Below are 27,900 nucleotides of genomic sequence, written 5' to 3'. Positions count from 1 at the left end.
CCACTGATCTCACTTTGACTGCAAAAGCTTGACTTTTAAAAATGTGATTGTCTGATTGCCCGTTTATATAGCTTGAAGTTCTGCAGGGGTCTCAATCCATACTTTAAGTACCACAGCACCAAGAATTCTCTTCATATTTAGTGGCATTTTTAAAGAGGACAATTAGCCCTACTAGCTATCGCTTTGGAGTCATATTCTTATCATCACTTTTTTCCCTAGAGACATTTGGCTAAGTTTAAGTTTATTGGATTTATATGCCACCCCTCTCCAAGGACTTGGGTGGCTTGCAACATCTGAAAGAAACAATATATATCAAAATCCAAATTAAAATTCAAAGCTACAACTAAAAACTAAAGAACCCATTAAAATACATACATAACCATTCAATCATCAAACTCACTACACATTCATCAGCCAGAGGGGAGAGTCTAATGACCCAAGCTTGGCGGCATAGGTGAGTCTTCAGACTGTTACAAAAGGCAAGGAGGGTGGGGGCAGTGCGAATCTCCGGGGGGGAGCTGATTCCAGAGGGCCATGACCCCACATAGAAGGCTCTTCCCCCAGGTCCGGCCAACTGGTCACTGGGATTAATGCAGCAGGAGGCGGTCCCATAAGTAATCTGGTCCCATGCCATGTAGGGCTTTATAGATCATGACCAACACTTTGAATTGAGTCCAGAAACTAATTGGCAGCCAGTGCAGACTGTGGAGTGTTGGAGAGATGTGGATATGTCTGGGTAGTCCTGTGACTGTTCGCACAGCTGCAGTTTGCACAATTTGTAGTTTCTGAACACTCTTCAAAGGCAGGCCCATATAGAGAGCATTGCAGTAGTCAAACCTGGAGGTGATAAGGGCATGAGTGACTGTGAGTAGAGACTTCCTGTCCAGATAGGGCCACAACTGTTGCACCAGGGAAACCCGGGCAAATACCCCCTTCACCACAGCCGACAAATGATGTTCTAAAGTCAGTTGCAGGTCAAGGAGGATGCCTAAGTTTTGGACATTCTCTGAAGGGGTCAGACGTCCCTCCCCAGGGTAATGGACAAACAGATGTCCATTACCCTGTTCTTGTGAGGCAGAACCCACAGCCATTCTGTCTTGTCAGGGTTGAGCTTGAGTCTGTTAGACCCTAACAGCCTCCAGACACCAGGACATCACTTCCACTGCTTCACTGACCAAACATGGTGTGGAGATATATAGCTGAGTGTCATCAGCATATAGATGGTAACTCACCCCATGTCCTCGGATGATCTCGCCCAGCAGTTTCATGTAGATACTAATGATTGAATTATTGAAAAATCAAGAAAACTGAGTCTCAAGTGATTAATCGGTGAAGGAAGCTCATTGGATGCTCTTTGAGCTAAGTATAGTCTTTTCATCCATTTTATCTCCTAAGTTGCATTGTGATGGGGAGGGGGATTGAAAAAAAGAACATGATGAACATTATCCTGCAGTCCTGGAATAAATCAATATCTCCCCCTCCCCCTCTTTCTCTCTCTCTTTTTTTGGTAGGGTTTGTTTTTGTCAATACTATTGTGCTTTTCTGATAAAAAGGTAAAGTATTTTTCTTTTCTTTTTTTCTAGCTGACTTATGTTAGAATAAAATAACAGAATTGGAAGGGACTTGGAATCTTCTAGTCCAACCTTCTACTTAGGCTTTTTGAAATTACATCTAGAAAGTGGTTAGCAACAGTTAAGTACATACCTAAACACTATCATATAGAAAAATAGAAGATGAATAGTGTCAATCTATGCGGGTCATATTAAATTATAGGGTCCAGCTTGTGATATGAGACCAATTAGTATACTCCCAAACACATGATAATCTATACTGGTTGAAATGATGCAGGAGTCAGTATTCTAAACATCATAATAGCAATAGCACTTAGTCTTACATACTGCTTCACAGTGGTTTACGGCCCTCTCTAAGCAGTTTACAGAGTCAGTGTATTGCCCCCAACAATCTGAGTCCTCATTTTACCCACCTTGGAAGGATGGAAGGCTGAGTCAACCTTGAGCAGGGGGTGAGATTTGAACTTCTGGAGTGAGCAGTAAGTTAGCCTGAAGTATTTCATTCTAACAACTGTACCACCTTGGCTCTAGGACAGAGGTGTCAAACTCAATTTCATTGAGGGCCGGAACAGGAATGTGTTGGGCCTTGGGTGGGAGGGCAGAGTGGATGTGACCAGGGTAGGCATGGCCAACTTGATGTCCATGCCCATGTGGGACCTCTGCAAGCATTTTCGCTGGCAGAGGTCCCACGTGGCAGTCCTTTGTGGTTTCCAGAGCAGCCCTGTGGGCCAAATTCAGCCCATGGGATTTGAGTTGGCCACCCCTCCTCTAGGATAATGTATAGCCCATATGTGACAGTTTATGTAGAGAACAATTAAAGTTGTGAGAACATTTTTCTTTTGTATTTTGTCACTGCTATTTTTTTTTTCCAAAATATGATATGACCATAAAGGTATTTGATTCTGGTGATGTTCTGTGGAGCTAGTTTTCCTTTTTAAAATAATTTAGCAACTAATGAAAAAAAAAGTTTTGCTATAAGAAGTCTACCTTCACTTTCTGTCTATATTTTTCTCATAAGAAATCAATCCCATATGACACAATCTCTCTCCCCCCCTCTTCTTTTTTCTGGAAAGGTTCATTCTGTTATCAGAAGGCTATGGAATCGATTCCAAGCATCATTTCCAAGTCAGAGTCCCACTTAATGCAGACAATCCTAAACATTTCAATGGAGCCACAACAGATAATGTTGTTAAAAAGAAATAAAATACTTTTTGGCTAATTGCAATACACTCTGTGCAAATAACATATATCCTATGTTTATTTTTATTTTTTTAAATCATTCATTATAATATTATATTGTGATAAGAAACAGAGTTAATACTATAATAGTGTAAACATTGTAAAAACAGAATGCAAAATGTATCAAACTGTTGTGATGTAAGGGGCTGGTCTAGAAACCAAGAGACTCTTGACTTCCAAACCCACCTTAAGCATGTATTTTGATTGGGTGACTTTGAATCAGCCCCTCTTTCTCTCAGTCCAACTCACATCACCAAGTGGTTGTGGAGAAAAAGAGAAGGAGGAAGTGTTGAATCCTGGCTTAACCGCCATGGCTGCTGCCTGATTGGTTGAACTTAAACAGCCAATGTGCAGGGAAACCTGGATAGTTTTTATTGGTCCTCCCCTGCAGCTTCCCCATATATAAGGAAGCCTGTCAACAATAGTTCTGTTGCTAACTGTTTGAGCTGAGTCTTTGAATAAACAGCTATTTTTTATGTAAAGCTGCCTCCTGCCTTTTTTCCTTCGAGCTACCCGACACCTAAACAAGAAGTAATATTATATATGTTTGCCAGGTTGAGTTACTTCAAAAGTAATAACAGCATTATAAAAATCAAATAAATAAATAAATGTGGAGCAAGGGTAACAAAAAAAAGGAGCATTATCTAACCATTAAGGCAACTTTGAGACAAAGTTAAATTGGCATTTATTTGGGGAGTGTGACCAAGGAGAAGTGTCACCTTGTCACCTCAGGCAAGGATCCCTCACACTTTTAAAAAATGGTAGTCATTCAAATATACCAGGGGTGTCAAACTTGATTTCATTGAGGGTTGTGTTTGACCTCAGTGGACTGGGGTAGGCATGGTCAGCTTGATGTCACTAATGTTCAAGTTACCTCTGGTGGCCAAGCAGGGGTGGGCAGCAGGCAGGACGGGATGGAACGCAGTTCCACCGGTGAAAATGAAGCTGCGTGTGAAGCTCCAGTTGACCGGCAGTTGTCACTTCCTGGATTACCAGTCTCAACTCGGCTCTCTTTTTTTCCCCTGCTGCCGCTGCTGTGTCTACACTCCTCGCTTTTTTCCTCTTTCCTGTCCTCGGACGAGATTTCCTCTCTCCTGCCTGGCTCCCCTCCAGCCTCACGCAACCACCTCCCAAGGCCAGGAAGAAGGAAAGAGGAAAAAAGTGAGGAGCATGCAGCAGCAGCAGCAGCAGGGGAAAAAAGGAGAGCTGCACTGCGCCACACCAAAGAGGTCTGGGCTGCCATCCTTCCCCCCTTGTGAAGCCCTCATTCCACCCACAGCTGAGATGAAAAGGCATTGTGCGGCAATAATAACCTTGTAACTCTCCCTCGGCTTTCTAATATTTTTAAATCACCCTCTCCAGTCCTCCTCATCCTCCTCGGAAAGCGGCAGGGAGACCAGCACCAGCAGGAGTTGCGGGGACCCTTTTCCTCCCCCCCTCTTTTCTCAACAGCTGATTGTCACTTTTTGCCTAGCTACTCAGCCTGAGGAAGGGGGCGACCCAGGAAGGAGAGCGTAGGAAACGCAAAGCAAATTGTCACCCCAGCGAGCAACACTGGTGGTTATAAGTTGAGGACTTAACAGTTCACTTGAACAATGATGATCGTTCAAGCCACTCCCACCTGGCTACATGGCCATCAAGCCACTCCTACCTAGTCACATGACCACCAAGCCACACCCACAAAATAAGCCACACCCACAGTGTGGCAGTAAAAAATCTGGCTGCCCATTACTGCATATACCAATATTACTGCATTCTGCACCTGTTGCAGATGGTCTTCAAGGACAGCCCCATGCAGCGAGACCTTCACTGGGGCTTCTATCCATAAACAGGTGCAACTGGTACATCAAGTGAAGTTGTTCGAAGGCTCCCATGGCCACAGCTACTGATTGCTCTTCAAGCAGTAGCTGTGAGTTCAGGACACTCATGCTGCACGTTTCTTTCTCTGTGATAAATTTGTTGATATGGCTTCTCACATTTGTTACTTTCAAATGAGATGGAGATTTTTAGGAAGCCATTTATGTACTGATCTAATAAAATGTCCAACCTAAACAAATGCAAGCTTAAATATCAAGACTTGAATATTACATATTATATAAAGTATAAAATCAGTCCATCTTGCTTTCATGTTTTCAGACTGAAGAGTGTCACAATCTAATAGAAGTAATGTGTTCTAAATGAATTGATTTGGCAATCCCCAAAAGGCTATTTTTTTACAGCTTATGTTGCCTTCTGAGGAGCACAAGAACGTATTCAGAATATAAAGTGATTGTTCATTTGAATTTTTTTTTCAGCCTTCATCAGAAATACCTACATATTTACAGCTTAAGGCATAATTTACACTATCCTATCAACAAACTAATGGAAGAAATAAATAAATAGTGGTGTCCACACTGCATAGGACACAATTAAATTGAATCTAATGGTGGATGAAAGTTTCATAGGTCCACAGAATATTAGTTGAACCGTTGAATTATTTGTACCATTGAATTAAAATCAAATTTATTACAGCCCTAAGGCCGGATACAAACAAAACATTAAAACAAAAAATCCTTCTGTATATAACATCTTTCTGAATATAAGTATACTAGAGCAGCGTTTCCCAACCGGTGTGCCGCGGAGCTCCTAGGGAAGCTCCAGCTGGGTGGGGCGCTGCTGGTGCCGGGGCGGGCTTTCCTGAAATGGACGGAGAGATAGAAAGAAAATAGATAGAAAGGAAAGAGGGAGGGAGGAAAGAGGGAGGGAGAGATAGAAAGGAAAGAGGGAGGGAGAGATACAATGGAAAGAGGGGGGAGGAAAGAGGGAGGGAGAAATAGAGTGAAATGGAGGAAGAGATATTTTTTTTGTCCAAACTTTTCTTTAGCCCCCACCCCCCGCCCGAGAGAGAGAGAGAGAGATAGCAAGAGAGAGAGAGAGAAAGAAAGAAAGAGATAGCAAGAGAGAGAGAGAAAGAGATAGAAAAAGAGAGAGAGAGAAAGAGATAGCAAGAGAGACAGAGAGAGACACAGAGAAAGAGAGAAAGATAGAGAGCGAGAAATAAAGAGAGATAGCAAGAGACACAGAAAGAGAGAGAAAGAGAGATAGCAAGAGAGACAGAGAAAGAGAGAGAGAGAGAGATAGAGAGAGAAAGAAAGAGACATAGCAAGAGAGACAGAGAAAGAGAGAGAAAGAAAGAGAGAGAGAGAATGAAAGAGAGATAGCAAGAGAGGCAGAGAGAGAGCAAGGGAGAGAGAAAGACATAGAGGGAGGGAAGGAGGGAGAGAGAAAGAGAGCAAAAAAGAGAGGAAGAAAGAAAGAGGGATGGAGAGAGAGAAAGAAGGGAAGGAAAGAAGAGAGAGAAAGAGGGGGGGAGAAATAGAGTGAAATGGAGGAAGAGATATTTTTTTTGTCCAAACTTTTCTTTAGCCACCCCGCGCCCCCCACCCACCCCCATTCAGTGTTCCCCAGGATTTTGAAAATATGAATAATGTGCCGCAGCTCAAAAAAGGTTGGGAAACACTGTACTAGAGTACTAGTGTACTAGAGAAAAAACAATAAGTATATTAGTGAATAAAGGCAGTTAAGGACATGGTTACTAAAACAAATTCTAATAAAATACTATTAGAAATTCCAATTCTAAGTTATGGTATGGTATATCAGACAAATGGTAACAGAGAACTGGGCAAATTGATGGGTTACTTTTGAATCCTTGTATGAGAATACTAGCATTAAAGAGAAATTACATTCCCTACCTAACAGGGTATATAAGAATCTGTCTAGACTCTTTAGAGCAGTGATGGCGAACCTTTTTCTCCTTGGATGCTGAAAGAGTGAGGGCATGCTCTATTGCACATGCATGAGTGCCCACACCCATAATTCAGTGCCCGGAGAGAGCAAAAACAGTTTTCCCCGCCATCTGGAGGCCCTCTGGAAGCTGGAAATAGCCTATTTCCCAATTTCTGTTGGGCCCAGTAGGATCATATTTCGCTCTGCCCAGGTTCCAAAAGCTTCCTTGGAGCTGGGGGAGGGTAAAAACACCTTCCCCCACAGGGTCTGTGGAAGCCAAAATCACCCTCCCAGAGCCTCTGTGTGAGCCAACAATCATCTGGCCGGCACACACATGCATGTTGGAGCTGAGCTAGGGCAACGGTTCACGTTCCAGCAGATATGGCTCTGCGTGCCACCTGTGGCACCTGTGCCGTAGGTTCGCCATCACTGCTCTAGAGTCTTTATATAGGGAACAGAATAATAGCATATGACCTAGAGTTTCTATTCAAACATTGTCACATAGATATAACAAAATATGTGTAGGAATACCCTTAAAATGTCCAAAAAGAACTGAAGGCAACTTGGCTAAAGTAAAATTCTTTTAAAAGTTTAAAAATTGGAATGAATGGTAAATACAGTATGTTATGAGATTACCTGGTTTGAAAGTCTTTGCAGGTTGCAGGAACATAATGGGGTCCTTTTGAATAGTAAAGTATTTGAATAGCTGAAGAAGCACACTGTGCAAAACCTGTCCAATAAAAAATGAGTATGTTAGGATAAGGAGGTATAATATTGCACAACAATTTATATGTGCACATCTTTTTGATTGAAGTCCGAAGACCTTAGTTTTCTGTTAATTTATTCTAATGTATGCAGAATACAGCTAAACCCTAAGTTGTCTTCTAATTCCCACTTGTGAGATAAACATATTGACAATATCATCAGTGTACAGTAGTGCTGAAATTGCATGATCACAGTGGGCAGATGGTGGACTGAAACAGGGAGGACTTGAATTATTGGATTTAGATATAAATTCTAACATAATGGTGTTAATATATGGCCTTGTATTACACTTCGGTATGCTGGAACTGCTTTAAATAGTAGACCTCACAGGGTACATCTAATTTTTAGAGAAGAGTTGGAATAGAGTGCAGTGCAGAAATTTGAATTAAAGCATCCTAGACAGATAGATACTTTAGATTTTTCCTAACAAAGCAAAGCTTACTACCTTTCTTACTCTTAAAATTTAATTCACTTATTTGTTTTTGTTTTTAAATAAAAATATCCCAATCTAAATATTGTTAAATAAAAATATCCCAATCTTCACATCTAAGTTTATCAACTCAGGATGTGAGAAAAAGCAATATTAAGTGATTCAGCTTTATCATAAGCATATTTGCTTAGAAATAAATCTTAAGAATTCTAGAGGCATAATAGGATCCGTGCATGAGTTACAACTCCAAAGGTCATGAAATATCAACTGCCAATATGAATAACTTATTTTTTCAATTGCTCTAAAGCTTCATCTTTCAGCTGAACATTTGTGCATTATCAAGCTATTTTAAAACTTGTCTAAATGGACCACCCTATTATTTCCTTCTGCCAACAATTAACTTATTCAGGTGTTATATGATGCAGAGTGCCCAAGAAGCTGACCTGAAACCCAGGTAGGCACAGACATGAGGAAAAGTGGAGCCCTTGTCTGGAAATATATAGACCATGGGAAAGCCTAAGCAAATATGGTTTTTGTTTGGGCTTAAGCAAAAAGTTCTGGTCATAGAAACTGAACTGAATTTAAGTTCAGATGAGAAACCATAAGAACGGTTTTGACTAACTAGGTATTTTGAGCAATTCACAGTTCATAAATACTGCAGGCTTTGACACCTTACCATTAGCAGTCCTCAAGGATAGATTTGGAGAATTTCCTTTTGCAGAAATAACTCACCCCAGGGCCGCCATCAGGAATTTTGGGGCCCCATACAGCCTAAGTGTCTGGGGCCCCCCTCCCTTCTTCCTTCCTTCCTTCCTTCCTTCCTTCCTTCCTTCCCTTTTTCTTTCTTTTTTCTCTTTTGGTTTTTTCCCCTTCCTTCCTTCCTCTTTCTTTCTTTCTTTCTTCTTTTTCTTTCTTTCCTTTTTTCTCTTCTTTTTCTTTTCCCTCCCTCCTTCCTTCCTTCCTTCCTTCCTTCCCTTTTAAATTTTCAAACTGTCTTCTTCATATTCCTGGCTGAGGAATTCTGAAAGCTGCAGTCAACTGTCTTCAGCCATTGTCCAGCCCTGTGCTACAGACCCCTCCCTCCACCCCCTGAAGAGGCTGGGGGCTTCTTTCCAAAGCCAGTGGCAGTGATGCCAGAACCCCCTTCCCTGGGGATGGGAGCGGGGGGGGGGCTCCACTGGTCTCCCTCGACAAGACCTTCCGCAACACATCAGCCCTGCTGGGCAGGCCTCTTAGCCCCACCAAAGAAATGGGGGTTAAGGAAGACCCCCACCCCCCACCTTGCCCCAAACACTGGCACTCTGCATAACCCATGCGGGGGCTTTGGCTTCCCCTCTGCAGAACAGAAGCTGGGGACCTCTCCCTCCACATACACCGGATCCCTATGGCCCATCCGAGGGCTGGCAAAATAGGTGTGCCCCCCCCACCTGCTTTTCTATCTCTCTCTCTCTCTCTTTCTCTCCCTCTCTTTTTGTCTCTCTTTCTCTCTCTACTTTTCTTTCTTTTTCTCTTTTTCTCTCCCTTTCTCTCTCTTTTTCTCTTTTTCTCTCCCTTTCTCTCTCTCTTTATATCTCTTTCTCTCTTTTTTCTCTCTCCCAACCTCTCTCTTTCTCTTTCTATCTCTTTCTCTCCCTCCCTCTCTCTTTCACTTTCTCTACCTCTTTCTCTCCCTCTCTCCCCTTCTCTCTTTCTTTCTCTTTCTCTCCCTCCCCCTCTCTCTTTCTCTTCCTCTTTTTATCTCTCTTTCTCTCTTTTTTCTTTTATCTCCCTTTCTCTCTTTCTCTCTCTCTTTCTCTCCCCCTCTCTTTCTCTCTTTCTTTCTCTTTCTCTCCCTCCCTCTATCTTTCTCTTTTTATCTCTCTCTTTCTCTTTCTCTTTCTCTCTCTCTCTTTCTCCCCCTTCTCTCTGAAGTGGGGAGGGCCGGGTTGGCACCAAGGGAGCTCGAGACGAGGTGCAAAAGCAAACTACTCTGCCGGCCCGGGCCCACATCGGAAGGAAGGAAGGAAGAAATGGTAAAAGGGGCAATCAAGAGAGGAATGGGTGAATGAATGCACGAATGGTGGGAAGGAAGGAAGGAGGGAGGGAGGGAAGGAACAGGAACAGAGGAAGGGTACAAAGGAAGCAAGGAAAGATGTGAAAGGGGAGAGTAAGAGAAGAAGGAGTGAAAGAAGGGAATGAGGGAGGAAACAAGGGAGGAAGGAGAAGGAAAGCAAGAAATGGAGGGAGGGAAGGAAAGAAAGAAAGAAAGAAAGAAAGGGGGAAGGGACAGGAACAGAGGAAGGAAGCAAGGAAACTTATGAAAGGGGAGAGTAAGAGAGGAAGGACTGAAGGAAGGGAGGGAGGGAAGAAGGTAGGAAGGAGAAAGAAAAGAAGAAATAGAGGAAGGGAAGGTAAAAGAGAGAAAGAAAAAGAGCAAGAAAGAAAGCAAGAAAGAGAGAAAGAAAGAATGAAAGAGAAATAAAAATAGAGAGGGGGAATGAAAGAAATGGAAGGAGGGAAGGAAGGAGAGAAAGAAAGAGAAAGAAAGAAAGCAAGAGAAAGAAAAAAGAATGAAAGAGCAAGAGAGCAAGAGAGAAAGAGAAAGAGAGAAAGAAAGAAAGGCAACTTCAAAGAAAGGCTCACTGAGCATCTCTCACAATCTCTCTCTCTTTCTATCCCTCTTTCTTTCTCTCTTCCTTTCTATGTCTCCTCTTTCTCTCTCCCTCTCTTTCTACCCTCCTTTCTCTTCCTTCCTTCTCTCCCTCCCTCCCCTCCCTCCCTCCTTCCTTCCTCTCCATTTCTCTTTCCCTCCCTCTCTTTCCCTTTTCTTTCTTTTGGTCCACTTCTCTCTCTCTCCGCTTCTCCACTTGCCTCCCCCTCGCGCCTCGCCCTTCCCACCCGGCCACCCGCGCGCGCTTACCAGCAGCAGGAATTCGAGTACTGTAAGCCCAAAAGAAGCCATTGGCTCCGGGCGGCGTTCATGGCCCCCCCGAACCCCCGGCCCAGCACTTCTGGAAGCCGAAAGGCACGGCTCTCTTGCCCTTGCAATCCTCGGGGGGACACAAGGCCGGCGGAGAAGCCGGCCAGGCTCAGCCCTCTCCCGGCTTCCCCAATTCCGCTTCCCCAACAGCGCGGCTTGGCTTCCAGAGGGCTGAGCCAACCCCGCGGCCTTCCCTCCTTCCGCGGCTGCCATCGGGGCTCCCTGCCTGTCTGCCAGCCTCCCTGCCTTCTTTCCTCGTTGGGGGTGGGAAGAAGGTGCGGGCTGCAGAGGCAGAATTTGTCTCAATCGGAGTTGGGGAGTTTTTGGCGGGCACCGGGCCCGCCCCCCCCCCCCATTTTCCAATTTGGCCAGGGCCCGGGACGCCGCTCCCCGTAATACCCGTCTATCGGCGGCCCTGACTCACCCACTGTTTTCTATTCAGTCCATCAGAGTAACGGTTAGGTACATATAGAGTGTCTTTTTCTAGAGAGTTCCTGTTACAGTAAGTAGCCTGCCTGTTATCATTGTGCATTATTTTCAGGACATGTTCAATTGATTTCCAGCTTCTCCTACGTAGCTTCTGCTCTGGCAATCTCACACTACTGACTAGAGCCTACAAAACTTATGCCAGACCCATCCTCGAATACAGCTCATCTGTCTGGAACCCACACCACATTTCAGACATCAACACTATCGAAAACGTCCAAAGATATTTCACCAGAAGAGCCCTTCACTCCTCCACTTGAAACAGAATACCATACGAAAACAGACTAACTATCCAAGGTCTTGAAAGCTTAGAATTGCGGCGTCTAAAACACGATTTAAGTATTGCCCACAAGATCATATGCTGCAATGTCCTTCCGGTCAACGACTACTTCACCTTCAACCGCAACAACACAAGAGCATGAAACAGATTCAAACTTAATATTAACCACTCCAAACTTGACTGTAAAAAATATGACTTTAACAATCGAGTCGTTGACACGTGGAACTCATTACCAGACTCTATAGTGTCTACTCCCAACCCCCAACATTTCTCCCTTAGACTCTCCACGATTGACCTCTCCAGGTTCCAAAGAGGCCAGTAAGGGGCGTAGATAAGTGCACTGATGTGCCTAATGTCCCCTGTCCAATTACCTTTCCTTTTCTCATATATCCTATATATTCTCTCCCTCTCATCCACTCCTCTTCTTTTTTACTTACTATCCCTATATATACTACTTAATGTCTATTTCATTCCATATGTATTGTATATTGGACAAAGAATAAATAAATAAAATAAAATGCTGTCAAAAAATTCAATTCTAGTAATTGCTTTTTCTTTCAGCAAACCTACCAAGCATAAATATCAAGACCAAATGAAAATCTCAAAGCACGGGGTGGGGGAGGCATATAATCTTCCCAGAAGACAAGAATCTTGCAAATATCTTGTGAAACGGGTTGGGGCTGCATTTAGATTATGATAAAGAGAAATGGCTGGTGGTTTGTTATTCTGTGACTGTTGCATTGAGTTGCTTTTCTGCTGCCTCCCCCCAGTGGTGGGTTCTTATCAGAGTGTTGCACCTGTAGAAACCCACTGATGATGCAATTTTTGGCAATTTTTTCCCCAGCATCTCCATGTTAGAAGAAGCCCTCTCACCCACCCTCCTCTTAATGCCAACCTTTATTCTTCAGCTGAGAAGCTCCTTCTCAGGAGATGCCAGAAAAAAAATCGCCAAAAATTGCACCATCAGTGGGTTCCTACCCGTGCAGCATTCTGGACCGGTAGGAACCCACCACTCCTCCCATCCCCCACCCCTCCAAATATGGCTCATGAAAGGATCGATCATTAGATTAGAATAGCTGGGATGCTGTTGGAGGGGAATGGTAAGGGAAAAGCAGCAGTAAAACAGATGGCTAAATAAAAGAAGGAAACTGCAAACAGCTGCATACTAGTCAGACTACCTGGAAAAATATCATTATTTTAAAAAATGAACTTTGGGGAAGTTAGAATTCACTGAGTTGCATGAATGCAAAATATGCTCTGCTTTCTTTTGCAGTCAGATAATATAAAGAATTGAAATGTTGCTTTGATTAAATTGTTGAGCTTTGATGTGTATATGCATACACCACCAGAGATGTGCAAGTCTGCTATGTTGAGTCTGTATGTTTGTTGAGCTTTGAACAGCATATTTGTATTTGCTTTTAGCCTTTGTTGATGTTGACCTTCCTGTTGCATTTGAAAATTTCTGGAATGGTGCAAAATTTGGGGGTATGTTTAAGCATATTTTTGTGCACCGTTGAGACAAAAAGAGGGTGGGAAAAATATTTACTGACCCCTCACATCCTGGACACAAACTGTTTCAACTCCTACCCTCAAAACGTCACTACAGAGCACTGCACACCAAGACATCTAGACACAAGAACAGTTTTTTCCTGAACGCCATCACTCTATTAAACAAATAATTCCCTCAACACTGTCAGACTTTCTACTAAATCTGCACTTCTATTCTACTATTTTTTCTCATCATTCCTATCAGCTTTTTCCTCCCACTTAGGACTGTATGACTGTAACTTGTTGCTTGTATTCTAAGATTTTTATTAATATTGATTGTTTCTTTATTGCTTATTTCACCCCTATGACAATCATTAAGTGTTGTACCACATGATTCTTGACAAATGTATCTTTTTCTTTTATGTATGCTGAGATCATATGCACCAAGACAAATTCCTTGTGAGTCCAATCACACTTGCCCAATAAAATTCTATTCCATTCTATTCTATTCTATTCTATTCTATATTGAGCGACCAGAATTTATTTCAAAATGCTAAGAATCTGGGTTGGTTTGGTGGGATTGTTGCTAAGCTTGATGCACAATTGCTCTTTTGCCTGCATAATGTTTGGCATGCATTTGGGATATATTTTGCTTACTGGTTGTAAAGTCCTTGACTGTAAACAATGTTGTGTGTTTGTATCTGAATGATTTACGTATCAATGCAAGAATTATAATCAGCCAAAAAATTAGCTGCAAAATGAAATCAGTGTTTAAAAAGTTACAAAAACATACCCAGATAATTTAATTTGTGCCTTCCTGGCAGTACTTTTATTTTATTTATATCCAGGCTGGATATAAATTAAGGGCTGAGTTTTGATACAAATAGTGATTTTGTCCTATTAATGTGTTAGATGAATATCTCGAGGCTTGTTTAAATAGCTGTACAAATTTAAAATAAAATAAAAATAATTTGTTAAATGTATATGTTACCTGCCCCCCTGCCACACTGCAGTGATTCTGTGACTTTCTTTCTCCTTCTCCATTTTCTTTTCTTTCTAGCTTTGGGCATTTTTATGTAAACTTCCTGGCCCATAACCGCTAGCATAATCCCATCTATATTTATGGCCTTGATGTAATAAAAAACTCCACAATCCTCTAGTTTTGGAATGTTCCCAGACTGACAATTAAAAGGCATAAGTACCATTATTTCTTGTGCAAATAAAGTACTGTACTTTGTTGTTACCTCAAATTAACCTTCTATTTTCACTGCCTCTTTTTCCAGCATTACACACACACACACACACACACACACACCATTTACAACTCATTCTGTCACCAATTGTGTAGCCTGACAATCCCCAACCCACGTTCCTTGGCAGCCCGTTGGTATCTGAGTTTCAATCAATATTCAGAAAAAAGAAATGTGCTCTGTAACTTAAATACAAAACAATATACCTCACCTCCTCTTTCCTTGCTGGTGTTTCAAGCTTTTGAGTCTTTCTAAAAGAAAGAAAGGAATAGAGCAATAATTGTATGCCACATTGGGGAAAATGCATTCTCCTTTAGCCTCTGGTTGAAGTGAGATTCCAGGAAGAAATTTCCAGGTAAGAATGGGAACAAAAGTAACATTTCTTTCAAGGATTGTCTGTTCTCCATGTGAATAGGGCAAAATAAGATCAGAACTGTATTCTGTTTTATTTCTATTCAGCATGTGGTAGCAATTTCTATTTCTCTGAACAATCTAAGAGAATTCTTTGTAAACTCAGTATTTTCTCCTCTCCACATTCTCCAGTTTGTATCCAAGAAAAAAAATCTACTTTCTCTCTTTATTAACTTCTTATGGATTGAAGTACAATTTGGAAGCAATTTATCTTCCTGGAGGCTGCCCAAGTTCATTTTTTTGCAATAGACCAGCACCATCTTGTGGTCTGAAATGTCTATGAATATTAGTAGCTCAGGTTGGTAGTTCTGTTGTTCATTTGAACTCCCAGCTTGGTAATTTGGTTACTAATGTCCCCAGTCAAGGAGACATCTTCAGTGCACTTTGGACTGCGTTTGTCAGGGGGAGCACTGCCCTTTAAAAGACTCAGAAAGGCATTTAAAGGCAAGTACTCCCCCTGGCAAGTACAATCCACAGCACATTGAGGATGTTACCTTGAATGAGAATGAAATATTTGCAACCAAATTGTCAATCTGGGAGCTCAAACCAACAACATAACCTTGTGGTTTACTTGAAATACCTTTGTGGGGGTGTTTTTTTTTTTAAGCTGCTGCCTCTGAACAGCATAGCTTTATCATCATCAGTATTGATGGTTTAAATTTTAATATTTGAACATAACAGCGCTCATATTTTTATTGTTTTTTCTTTCAAACTACCGTTTTGTTTTCTTTATTTTGGATGAAATCTATCTAACTCCAAAGGAAAGGAGAAACAACAGGAGCTCCGGTAGTATGTCTATGACATAATCAGGGAGCTGCCTTATAAATATTATTCCAGTGACCAAATTTAATCTATAGATGAAATAGGAAAAGAATGACAAAAAACAATTTTTACAGTAAAAGGAAGAGCTGAGGTTTTGTGGTATGTTACACTTGTTTTCTACCAGCATCATGTGATCAGCAGGGATATGGCAGGTCACAGAAGTGTCATAAAAATCATAAAAACCACTGTGTGTGTTAAATCCTGTAAATTCTGTAATGTTCTATAATGTTCTGTATCTGGGTTAACTTGTTAAACAAGAGTTGTTAAGCAGAATTGAAAGAAACCATAGGCATTGTTTACCTGCTTCCTATTGGCTGCTGTAGAGGGCGCCAAAATGGAAGAGCTGTCAGCCGCCGGCTGTTGCTGAGGGAAAGTCTTTAAATAGCCGAGCTACTGGTCTTACGCGCTTCTTCTGTAACTCGCGTATACAGTGAAAGTGTTTTTCCGCTCGCTCAGAGCCTGTAGAGAATAAAAGGGATTTTACTTGGAGACCGTGTTTCTCGGTTATTTCATTGGCGACGAGGGTCTTAGCGGTGATTTTTTTTTTAGGAAAAAATCAATATGTCGACCCCTTCGCTTATTCAACCTCCCGAGTTGTTTGACCCGGAAAGGTCGACTTGGGCAGCCTATATGGCTAAATTTGAGATTTTCCTGGAGGCTGCCAGTCTACATACGGCTGAGGACAGCAGGAAACGCGCTTTATTTTTGAATTACTGCGGCACGCATATTTTTGAATTGGCCGGGACTTTGACAGATCCCGAACCTCCTAATGCTGTACCATGGGCTACTTTACAAGAAAAATTGGCTGCCCATTTTAAACCAACTAAGCCGCCCATAGTTTATAGGCATCAATTTTCCCGTATGTCTCAATCAGATGGGGAATCTATTAACCAGTTCGCGACCAGGCTCCGCACTATCCTGGCGAAATGTCAATTTGACAATCCGGAAGCCAGATTGACGGACGCCCTCATTTTTGGGATGCGAAACGTTACCATAAGGAACAAGCTATTGGCAACTGAGAATTCCACATTACAAGACGTGATTAAAGCTGCTCAGACAGCTGAGGTAGCTGAGGCTGCGGCAGCTGATTTAAAATCCAATGACAAGCTGCAAACTGTTTTTAAGATAACAGACTCTCAGCATCCCTCGGCTCGCCGCCTACCTGAAGTTCAGCTCGCCGACTATGAAGACTACAATGACCACTGCTGCTACCTTCGAGGACCGCCAGAACGACAAGCCAGGTCAACTTTTCCTGCCTGCGCCGGATGCAGAGGGCAACATCAACGGTCGCGCTGCCCCTTTAAGGACGCCTTCTGCTACAGATGCGAAAAGAGAGGCCACATCGCCGCCGCTTGCCGTGCTGCCTTGCCAGATGACAACTCTTCTCCACAAGGTCAACAGCCTTCCTTTCCTGCTCCCCGAGCCTACCGTCCTTTCCGGCCACAAGGACGGGGTTTCCGCCGCCCTTGGAATTCCAGAGGTAACCGCTTTTTCAGTGGTTCTACAGTTTACCCTCCTGCCCCTAATAAAATTGTTGTCCCCATCCTTTTAAACCATCAGCCGTGCCATATGGAATTGGACACTGGCTCGAAATATACACTAATGCCCTGGCATAAATTACATTTGTATATACCAAGTTTGGCACGGGACGATTTGCAACCTTTGGACATTGCTATCAATGACTTCCAGGGTCACCCAATTAGGATTTTGGGTAAAACCAGGGTTCCTATTACTTTTAGAAATGTGAACCATGTTCTCCCTCTGTTAGTAGTGGACGGGGCTAATCATTCCCTTCTAGGGTTGGACTGGATGGCACCTTTGGGATTAGCAGTAACGGGTCTTAACAAATTGACATATTCTACCGCCCCTGATTTTGTCACTGAATTTCCTGAGGTTTTCCGTGCTGGTCTGGGTACCTTTAAAGGACCTCCTATTTCTTTTTCATTAGACCCTTCTGTTCCTCCCGTTAGATTAAAACCTCGCAGGGTACCCTTGCCCTTGCTAAGTAAGCTAGATGAACAATTAACAAAACTTCAAGCACAAGGTATATTGGTTCCAGTGGAACATGCACCCTGGGAAACACCAATTGTAACCCCACTGAAGCCAGATGGCTCCCTACGAGTTTGTGCGGATTACAAATCCACTATTAATAAGGCTTTACAGCACAACTCGTATCCTATTCCAGTGGTGCAGCAGCTGTTACACACCTTGGGGTCTGGGAAAATCTTCGCGAGGCTGGACCTTGCACAGGCTTACCAGCAATTGACAGTGGACGAAGCCACTGCCTTATCACAGACTATTGTAACGCACAGGGGTGCTTTCAAGTGTACGCGCCTGCAATTCGGAGTGAGTGTTGCTCCTGGTATATTCCAGCGGTTAATGGAGCGCTTATTGGGGGGCCTTGATGGGGTGGTCCCTTATTTCGACGACATTTTAATTTGTGGTGACACCTCTGCCCAGCTACACAGTCGAATTAGACAGGTACTCACTAGATTGAGAGATAAGGGTCTGCGGCTGAAACCAGAAAAATGTGTGTGGGGAACCCCTTCAGTAGAATTTTTGGGATTTCGTATAGATGCTGAGGGCATTCACCCCACAGAAGAAAAAGTTAGAGCCATTAAAGAAGCGCCTGCCCCAACTTGTAAAGCAGAGCTGCAAGCCTTTTTAGGGCTATTAAATTTTTATGCTGTTTTTCTAAGACAGAAAGCCTCCGCAGCTGAACCCCTACATAGGCTCCTCCATAAAGGGACAGAGTGGCACTGGGGTGAGAAGGAACAACGGGCTTTTAACATGGTTAAAGATCTTTTGTCGTCCCATAGCTTAGTAGTGCAATATAGCTCAACCCTCCCTGTGAGGCTCACATGCGACGCTTCTCCGTACGGGGTGGGCGGTGTGTTAGCCCATATTTTTCCTAATGGGCAGGAGGCTCCAATTGCCTATTTTTCTAGAACACTGTCTGGGGCTGAGCGCAATTATGCGCAGATTGATAAGGAAGCTTTGGCGTTGGTAGCCGGGGTGAAAAAATTTCATCATTATCTCCTAGGGAGACCTTTTCAATTAGTTACAGACCACAAGCCTCTCTTGGGTCTGCTAGCCACGGGACGGCCAACTCCTCCCTTCATGTCTCCCCGTATGTCCAGATGGGCTATTTTCCTAGCTGCATATGACTACCAGCTCATTCATAAAGGGGGATCTACTATTAATCACGCAGACGGCCTTAGTCGCTGTCCATTAGGACAGAGAGTAGAAGACCCAGCTCCCGCTGCAGAGGTACTCCTTATTGAATTAGATAAGTCTCCTGTGGTCACTGCCAGACAGGTGGCATTGGAAACCAGGCAAGATAAGATTTTGAGCAGGATTCTGAATTACATTTTAAAAGGCTGGCCAGCAAATGGGGACGATCCCTTAATAAGTGAATTTAAAACAAAGAGGCTCGAACTATCAGTTATGCATGATTGCATTCTCTGGGGGGAGAGAGTGGTTATCCCTACTGCCCTGAGACCGCGGGTTATGAAATTGCTACATGAGGGACACCCAGGGGTGGTGAGGATGAAGGCATTGGCAAGGGGGTATTTGTGGTGGCCAGGCTTGGATAAAGAAATTGAGAACTGGGTGGCAACATGTGGCCAGTGCCAAGAAACGCGGCCAGACCCGCCTAAAACCACCCCTGCACAGTGGGACAGTCCCCAAGGGCCATGGTCTAGGGTGCACATTGATCTGGCTGGACCAGTGGGGAATCATATGTTTTTAATCCTGATTGATGCGTATTCAAGGTGGCTTGAAATAGTGCCATTAACATCTACCACATCATCAGCAGTAATACATGTATTAAGGAAGTTATTTACAACACATGGGTGCCCGGACATATTAGTCTCGGACAACGGGCCCCAATTTACATCTAAACAATTTGAGGTGTTCCTAGCTGGTCTTGGGGTCCGACATGCACTCACCTCGCCCCACGCAGCGTGGTCTAATGGAGCAGCAGAACGTTATGTTCGAGTGGCCAAAGAGGCCATTAAGAGGTCAGCTCCAGGTGACATCCAGGAGAGATTAGACACGTTCTTGCTGACCCAACACATAACACCTAGTATGACTACTGGGAAAAGCCCTGCTGAGTTGCTAATGGGGAGAAGGTTAAGATCACCCTTGGATAGGCTGCACCCCTCCTACATCAAATTAAAACCGGACAATGTACTAATTCCTGAGCGTGCAGTGGCCGTGGGACAAAAGGTATATGTTAAAAATTTTGATGCAGGAAAGCATTGGGAAAGTGGCATTGTGCAAGACCAAACAGGTCCCAAAACATATATGGTGAAATTACTAGATGGCCGCCTCTGGAAAAGGCACATTGACCACATTAGGGGGAGAGTGGAGAAAACCGAGAGTGAAGGACATAAAGATAACACTCATCCCCTCCCCACAGGGAATTTCGCAAGGACAAACAGGAACCAGGAACCAGTTGATTGGGACTTACCTGGGGGAAATAGCCACTCCAGCGCTGCCTCAGCTCTGCCATCTCCTGGTCATGGAAGCAACGCGTCTGTAGGACGAGAGGAACCATCTTCGTCGGTGGACACACAAGTCATGAGCGACCCTAGACGGTCAGATCGGACTTCGCGAAGACCCCCTCATTTAGAAGACTTTGTTACTTACTTGACCGAATAAAAATCTGTAAAATCATCCAGAAGGGGGAGGGGTGTTAAATCCTGTAAATTCTGTAATGTTCTATAATGTTCTGTATCTGGGTTAACTTGTTAAACAAGAGTTGTTAAGCAGAATTGAAAGAAACCATAGGCATTGTTTACCTGCTTCCTATTGGCTGCTGTAGAGGGCGCCAAAATGGAAGAGCTGTCAGCCGCCGGCTGTTGCTGAGGGAAAGTCTTTAAATAGCCGAGCTACTGGTCTTACGCGCTTCTTCTGTAACTCGCGTATACAGTGAAAGTGTTTTTCCGCTCGCTCAGAGCCTGTAGAGAATAAAAGGGATTTTACTTGGAGACCGTGTTTCTCGGTTATTTCAGTGTGGTAGGCCCAGAAACAGAGAACAATTCAAGAAGCAGCCAGAAATTGCTTTTTTTTAAAAAAAAAAAAAACTTTGCCAGTCTTATTCTTAGATTTCAGAATGGGGAAAATCAGAGATTTAGAATGCCTTGAAGTTGTACTTTTACACACATGAAACTTTACAGAGCTGTGAGTGTATGCATGATGGCATAGTTAATCCACAACCATAACCTCACTGCATCCCTTGCTAGCCATACCGAGACCAGCCAGGAGGGACATGGGTCCAACAAACAGGTGGCAGAGCTCACAGCTCCCATGGCCTTGTCCACTTCATCAGGTGTTACCAGGTCAAACTCTTTCCACACAACAGGACTAAGGCAAGCCCCTGTCACTTCAACTGACTTGTCAGTCAACACTGCATTCCAATTGGAGTCAAGGTCTGTCCGGATCTGAGTGATTTTATCACTGTGCACTGTGGTTCTCAATTAATGTTCTTAAAAGGTATTACTCCCATAAATGTGGTCAGATGTCCTATGGTACAAAGTCCTCACATTTCATTTGCAAGAACAAACGCAGACGTATATAGACCACAAACTATATAGCACCTTGTAGGTAGGCATAACACTTATCCTAATGCATCCATCTCTTCCATAATGTAAATACATTTTCTGTAGATACAGACACATACACAACCCTTTCTGGCTTCTTCTCTGGTTGTTTATATACCACACAATAATAAGCTGGCAATATGTTCTTCACCTCAATTACTAGTTTCTTCTGGTTAATCCATAATCAGATGACCAAATAAGGTAATCACTATCACTTTTGATAGATTATAGTTGTGAGGTTCTATAACTATTTTCACTTCCTCAAACAAAAACTTCCCAGGAACCAGTACCCCTACAAAACATGTAGACATTATACCTGAGACTGATGTCTCTTCCTTCACACAAAAAAATGAACTATTCAAAGCTACTTTCATCAAGTCAAGAAAAATATTGCCTTCTTTCTTTATGGGTTCTTCTCTCAAATATCATGTGTATCTAAGCAGTGCCTTCAAATATCCAACTCTACATCTCCCTTTCCAGACCTCACAATGCTATGTTACCATAAAACAACATAAATTTAATTGGGGGTTTTATTTCCCTATGTGGTACAATCAATCTTTCTTCCAGAAGGCAAATTTATTATATGAGGGTGTATAGTTCCCGTATTTCTCATTGATTATGCATAACTTCCATCCTGTTGGACATATTTCTATAATGAACAACCAAGTGATATTCCATCAATAAAGGTAGATCTTATACAGATCCCAGCCTCAAAATCTGACACAGCAGCATCACCAATGTATGTACCCACGAAAACCTTTGCTCAAGTTCACTATGGAAACACAACTGCTGCCATGTTATCAGATAACAAGGCAATACAGCAAAAGCTCCCATTCCTACCTGAAAATATATCAAGGTTTTTCACAAAACAAGCATCAACTTCACTGCTGAACCTATGTTCTCTGTGGACTACCCCCCCCCCCCCCCATTCCCTGGAGAAGATTTCAGGTGCAGGAAATTAAAATGTCACCTGAGAATCTTTGTTTCTCATCTGTGGCTCTGTGACATACTACAAAGGTAGAGTTATCCCCTATTTGAATAATCCCAAGACTTCAATACTTTGGTAAGGAAAAATAATTTTGGTACAATTGGTTGTTCTGATTCTGGACATTGTCAATGGCACCAATGTACATTCTTGTGTTATTTGAGCTCAGAAGCTAGAGTTGAGCAGCAGACATGTTCTTATATTAAAGGAATCTATGGGCATCTATATTTAACTACTAAAAGAGTCATTATCTATGGTTTAAATGGACATTTGCAAATGCCAGTCATGACTCAAAAGAGAAATCTGCTCAACTTTTCATCAACTCCCTGAATTTGATTGGAAGCTCTCAAGTTAAATTTCCCATAGATGTTGCATATGTTTGTCATCTTTGTCAGAGGGACCTAACTTTGTATTCCTTGGTTTACGCAATGACAACAGCACTGACTCAGCTGTTTCATGTAATTGTTCACACTGAGTATTTTTTTAACTTCTTTTATAGTACTATAAATCTGATGATTGGATCTCCATGGGGTAACTGAAAGTGGCTCATGCAGACAACGGCTATATGTGTAATCCTTTGTACAGGGTTATATCCTCTTTCCCCTTTCATTGGATTAGCTGTTATCCCATTAAACAGAAGAAGCATCAAACATTATACTCATGTGTTGAGTATATTATTCACATTTCCAATGAAAGGAATTGCAAAATCCACCCACCCACCCATTTCTAAAATGTAAAATGATAATTAGGCCTGGGGAAAACAGGTCTATCATCATAAGATGCTCTGTGTTGCCTTGCCCACAGTTCTAATGATTAGAAAAGGCTTCAAGGTAGGCACGGGTGAAAATATATCCCAGTCTTTGGAATACTGTATTCAGTTCTGGAGACCTCACCTACAAAAATATATTGATAAAATTGAACGGGTCCAAAGATGGGCTACAAAAATGGTGGAAGGTCTTAAGCATAAAACTTATCAGGAAAGAATAATGAACTCAATCTGTATAGTCTGGAGGACAGAAGGGAAAGGAGGGACATGATCGAAACATTTCAATATGTTAAAGGGTTAAATAAGGTTCAGGAGGGAAATGTTTTTAATAGGAAAGTGAACACAAGAACAAGGGGGCACAATCTGAGGTTATTTGGGGGAAAGATCAGAAGCAACATGAGAAAATATTATTTTACTGATGCTTGGAACAAACTTCCAGCAGACATCATTGGTAAATCCACAGTAACTGAATTTAAACATGCCTGGGATAAACATATATCCATCCTAAGTTAAAATACAGGAAATAGTATAAGGACAGACTAGATGGACCATGAGGTCTTTTTCTGCCGTCAATCTTCTATGTTTCTATGTCTCTGCAATATGTTGCCATAAGAAAGCCAAAAAGAAAGGTGAACGGAAGCAGGAAAGCCACGTCACTCTGAAAAGCAAGGGGCCACATCACTTTGCAATGGAAATTTTAAGGGATGCTTCAGTCAAGTGCTTCTCTGAACATCTAAACAGACCTAATTAAAATCTAAGTAGACCATTGGTGCCAAACTCACCATGTCAGAGGTTGCTGTCATGTGACATTTCATGACATTTTTCTATTTGAGGAGCTGAGGTGCATGGCCTGTGCATGGCCTGTGCATGTGCCTTCTGCTGCATGAATACCAGTGACCGATTAGGTCCTACAGAGTTCGCCTTCTCTGGGTCCTGTCGACTAAGCAATGCTGTCTGGCGGGACCCAGAGGAAGAGCCTTCTCTGTGGCGGCCCCGGCCCTCTGGAACCAACTCCCCCCGGAGATCAGGACTGCCCCCACCCTCCTTGCCTTTGGTAAACTCTTGAAAATTCACCTATTTCATTTTCATTTCATTTATTTAGATTTGTATGCCGCCCCTCTCCGCAGACTCGGGGTGGCTCACAACAGAATAACAGAAGACAATTTCAGCAAATCTAAATTTCTACTAAAAACATTTTAAAAACCCCATTTTCTAAGCACACATACATACACACATACCATTCATAAATTGTATATGCCCGGGGGAGATCTCTCAGTTCCCCCATGCCTGACGACACAGGTGGGTCTTAAGGAGTTTACGAAAGGCAAGGAAAGTAGGGGCAGTTCTAATCTCCGGGGGGAGTTGGTTCCAGAGGGTCGGGGCCACCACAGAGAAGGCTCTTCCCCTGGGGCCCGCCAACCGACATTGTTTAGTTGACGGGACCCGGAGAAGGCCCACTCTGTGGGACCTAATCGGTCGCTGGGATTCGTGCGGCAGAAGGCGGTCTCGGAGATATTCTGGTCCAGTGCCATGAAGGGCTTTAAAGGTCATAACCAACACTTTGAATTGTGACCGGAAGTTGATCGGCAACCAATGCAGACTGCGGAGTGATGGTGAAACATGGGCATACCTAGGTAGGCCCATGACTGCTCTCGCAGCTGCATTCTGCACGATCTGAAGTTTCCGAACACTTTTCAAAGGTAGCCCCATGTAGAGAGCATTACAGTAGTCGAACCTCGAGGTGATGAGGGCATGAGTGACTGTGAGCAATGAGTCCCGGTCCAGATAGGGCCGCAACTGGTGCACCAGGCGAACCTGGGCAAACGCCCCCCTCGCCACAGCTGAGAGATGTTTTTCTAATGTGAGCTGTGGATCGAGAAGGACGCCCAAGTTGCGGACCCTCTCTGAGGGGGTCAATAATTCCCCCCCCCAGGGTAATGGACGGACAGATGGGATTGTCCTTGGGAGGCAGAACCCACAGCCACTCCGTCTTATCCGGGTTGAGCTTGAGTCTGTTGACACCCATCCAGGCCCCAACAGCCTCCAGGCACCGGCACATCACTTCCACCACTTCGTTGACTGGGCATGGGGTGGAGATGTAAAGCTGGGTATCATCCGCATATTGATGATACCTCACCCCATGTCCTTGGATGATCTCGCCCAGCGGTTTCATGTAGATGTTGAATAGCAGGGGGGAGAGGACCGACCCCTGAGGCACCCCACAAGGGAGAAACCTAGGAGTCGACCTCTGACCCCCCACTAACACCGACTTCGACCGGCCAGAGAGGTAGGAGGAGAACCACTGAAGGACAGTGCCTCCCACCCCCAACCCCTCCAGCCAGTGCAGAAGGATACCATGGTCGATGGTATCGAAAGCCGCTGAGAGGTCAAGGAGCACCAGGACAGAGGATAAACCCCTGTCCCGGGCCCGCCAGAGATCATCCATCAACGCGACCAAAGCGGTTTCCGTGCTGTAACCGGGCCTGAAACCCGACTGCTGGGGACCTAGATAATCGGCTTCTTCCAAGGACCGCTGGAGCTGGAGCGCCACCACCTTCTCGACAACCTTCCCCATAAAGGGAAGGTTGGAGACTGGACGATAGTTGTTAAGCACAGCTGGGTCCAGGGAGGGCTTCTTGAGGAGGGGGCGCACGAGCGCTTCTTTATAGAGTGATGGAAAAACTCCCCTCCCCAAGGAAGCGTTGGTAATCTCCTGGGCCCAGCTCCGTGTCACCTCCCGACTGGCCGAAACCAGCCAGGAGGGACACGGATCCAGTAAACAGGTGGCGGAACTCACAGCTCCAATGGCCTTGTCCACTTCATCAGGTGTCACCAGATCAAACTCTTCCCAGACAGGTGGACAAGTACGTGCCCCAGTCACCTCGACTGACTCGTTGTCAGTCGACTCTGTTTTACAATTGGAGTCGAGGTCGGCCCGGATCCGAGTGACTTTATCAGCGAAAAACGTGTTAAAATCCTCGGCAATACTCTGTAAGGGCTCCCCAACTCCCCCCTGGCTAAGAAGGGAGCGGGTCACCCTAAACAGAGCGGCCGGGCGGGATTCCGCTGATGCAATCAAGGCGGCATGATACGCGCATCTTGCCGCCTTGAGCGCCACTTTGTAAGTCTTAATAAAAGCTCTTACAAGTGTTCGGTCGGATTCAGACCTACTCTTCCTCCATCGCTTCTCTAGACGTCTCTTTTGGCATTTCAACTCCCAGAGCTCCTCGTTGAACCATGGAGCTCTACGGGGTCTAACGCCACGGAGAGGTCGCAAAGGCGCAATCCGGTCAAGAGCCCCCGTCGCGGCCCTGTTCCAGGCCTCCGCGAGAGACTCCGCCGAACTGTGGACGAGTGCCTCTGGAATAACCCCAAGCGCCGTTTGAAAGCCCTCTGAGTCCATCAGGCGTCTGGGGCGGAACATCTTCATTGGTTCCGCCTCCCTGCGGGGGAGGATTGGAGCCAGGAAGTCAAGCCGTAGTAGAAAATGGTCTGACCATGACAAAGGCAATACTTCTAAGCCCCTTAGTCTCAGACCATTACTCAATTGCTCGGAAAGGAATACCATGTCAGGTGGGTGCCCTCCCTCGTGAGTTGGACCCTGTACTACTTGAGTCAGGTCCACGGCTGTCATGGTGGCCATGAACTCCTGTGCCAACCCAGAGGTTTCGCCGAGTGACAGCAGATTGAAGTCCCCCAGGACGATGAGTCCGGGGAACTCCACCGCCAACCCGGCTACCTCCTTGAGTAGCACAGGCAGGGCTTTTGACACGCAGCTGGGAGGCAGGTACGTGAGAAATAAGCCCACCTGAACCCCTAAGTCCAACCTCATCAAGAGAGACTCGCAACCCGCAATTTCCGGTGCAATGAGTCTACGCAGGCAAAGGCTCTCCCTGGCTACAATAGCCACTCCTCCCCCCCCTTCCCTGGGGTCGAGGTTGATGCCATATCTGAAACCCGGCTGGGCAAATTTCAGAGAGAGGAACACCTCCCTCCGGGCCCAGCCAGGTTTCAGTAATGCATGCCAGGTCGGCCTCCTCATCCAGGATTAGATCCCGGATGAGGAGAGCTTTATTTACCACCGACCTGGCATTAAGCAGCAGCAACCTGAGTCCAGGGCCAGAGTTACACTCATCACCAGCACCCAAGGTTGTGCTCACAGAGCCAGAACAAGGGATCGTTATTACGCAACGATCCCTTGTTCCCCTGGAACGGCTAACTCTGTGGCCCCCGCCATATCTGCCTCTCCCCAGCAACACCGGGATGTTCTGACCGTCTGTCCCCCCAGAGATAGGTGCCTCCCCCCCTCCTGCCTCTCCAGCGCCAGGTGGGCCAACTATGTTACTTGCATCCTCCCCATTCATTTCACCCATATTATAACCCCATCCATCCCATCCATACCCATCATTCACTCCATACATACCACACCCTCCCCAATTGTCCATCATTAACCCCCCAAAAAAATTTAGTTAAAAATATAGAACAACTTATAGTTAAAAATACTAAAATTAGAATACTAGTAAAAATAATGGATATAAAAATATTTTAAAAATATGAATAATGATGTAATAATTTAGTTAATTAAAAAAGTCCAATCTAATCAGTAATATATAAAGTGCATATGTAGAGAATATAGGAATATAGGGATTTGGTTAGCAGCAATGTCATATCAGTTCTCAGTCTCTAGTTCTGGGTTAATAGCATGTTCTATGTCCCCAACAAGATAGAAAAGAAAGAGGGAAAAGAAAGAGGAGGGGGGGGGGTTAGGATAGGGAAAAAAAGTCCCAGTCCTGGGTAGGTTGTCTCCTCTTGATGTAACCCGATTCCGCCTCTGGCTCCTTGGCTCCGCCCAGGACCCCCGGTTCTCGCCAGTCGTTGGTCTGCACTTTCTGTTGGTGTCGCTGCAGTCCAGGTGATATTGTTGCAACTCCCTTTGCCAAACAGCACTGTAGGACCACCAAACATTCATACAGCTCCTCACAATACAGCCTCGGCGTCGCCCCGACATCCTCCTCGGCTCCTCTCCCTTCACAGGCCTCGTTTTCAGTTCCTCTCCCCCTCGCAGACCTCGTTCCCA

General features: G+C 44.3%; 1 protein-coding gene across 1 annotated transcript in view; it reads left to right on the top strand.

The window, feature by feature from the left end:
- Positions 1–3,249, top strand: part of LOC139169453 (calcitonin gene-related peptide type 1 receptor-like) — a 32,098-nt gene extending 28,849 nt beyond the window's left edge. Inside the window, exons 13-14 of the mRNA XM_070755669.1 lie at positions 1,512–1,553; positions 2,645–3,249. Coding sequence (XP_070611770.1) covers positions 1,512–1,553; positions 2,645–2,713 — 111 coding nt within the window. The 3' untranslated portion in view covers positions 2,714–3,249. The remainder of the gene's footprint in view (positions 1–1,511; positions 1,554–2,644) is intronic.
- Positions 3,250–27,900: the final 24,651 nt, after the last annotated feature.

The sequence above is a fragment of the Erythrolamprus reginae genome, chromosome 1, assembly GCF_031021105.1.
Source record: "Erythrolamprus reginae isolate rEryReg1 chromosome 1, rEryReg1.hap1, whole genome shotgun sequence".
Taxonomy (NCBI): domain Eukaryota; kingdom Metazoa; phylum Chordata; class Lepidosauria; order Squamata; family Dipsadidae; genus Erythrolamprus; species Erythrolamprus reginae.
Note: the sequence above shows the minus strand (reverse complement) of the source record. Positions and strands in the feature narration are given on the sequence as shown.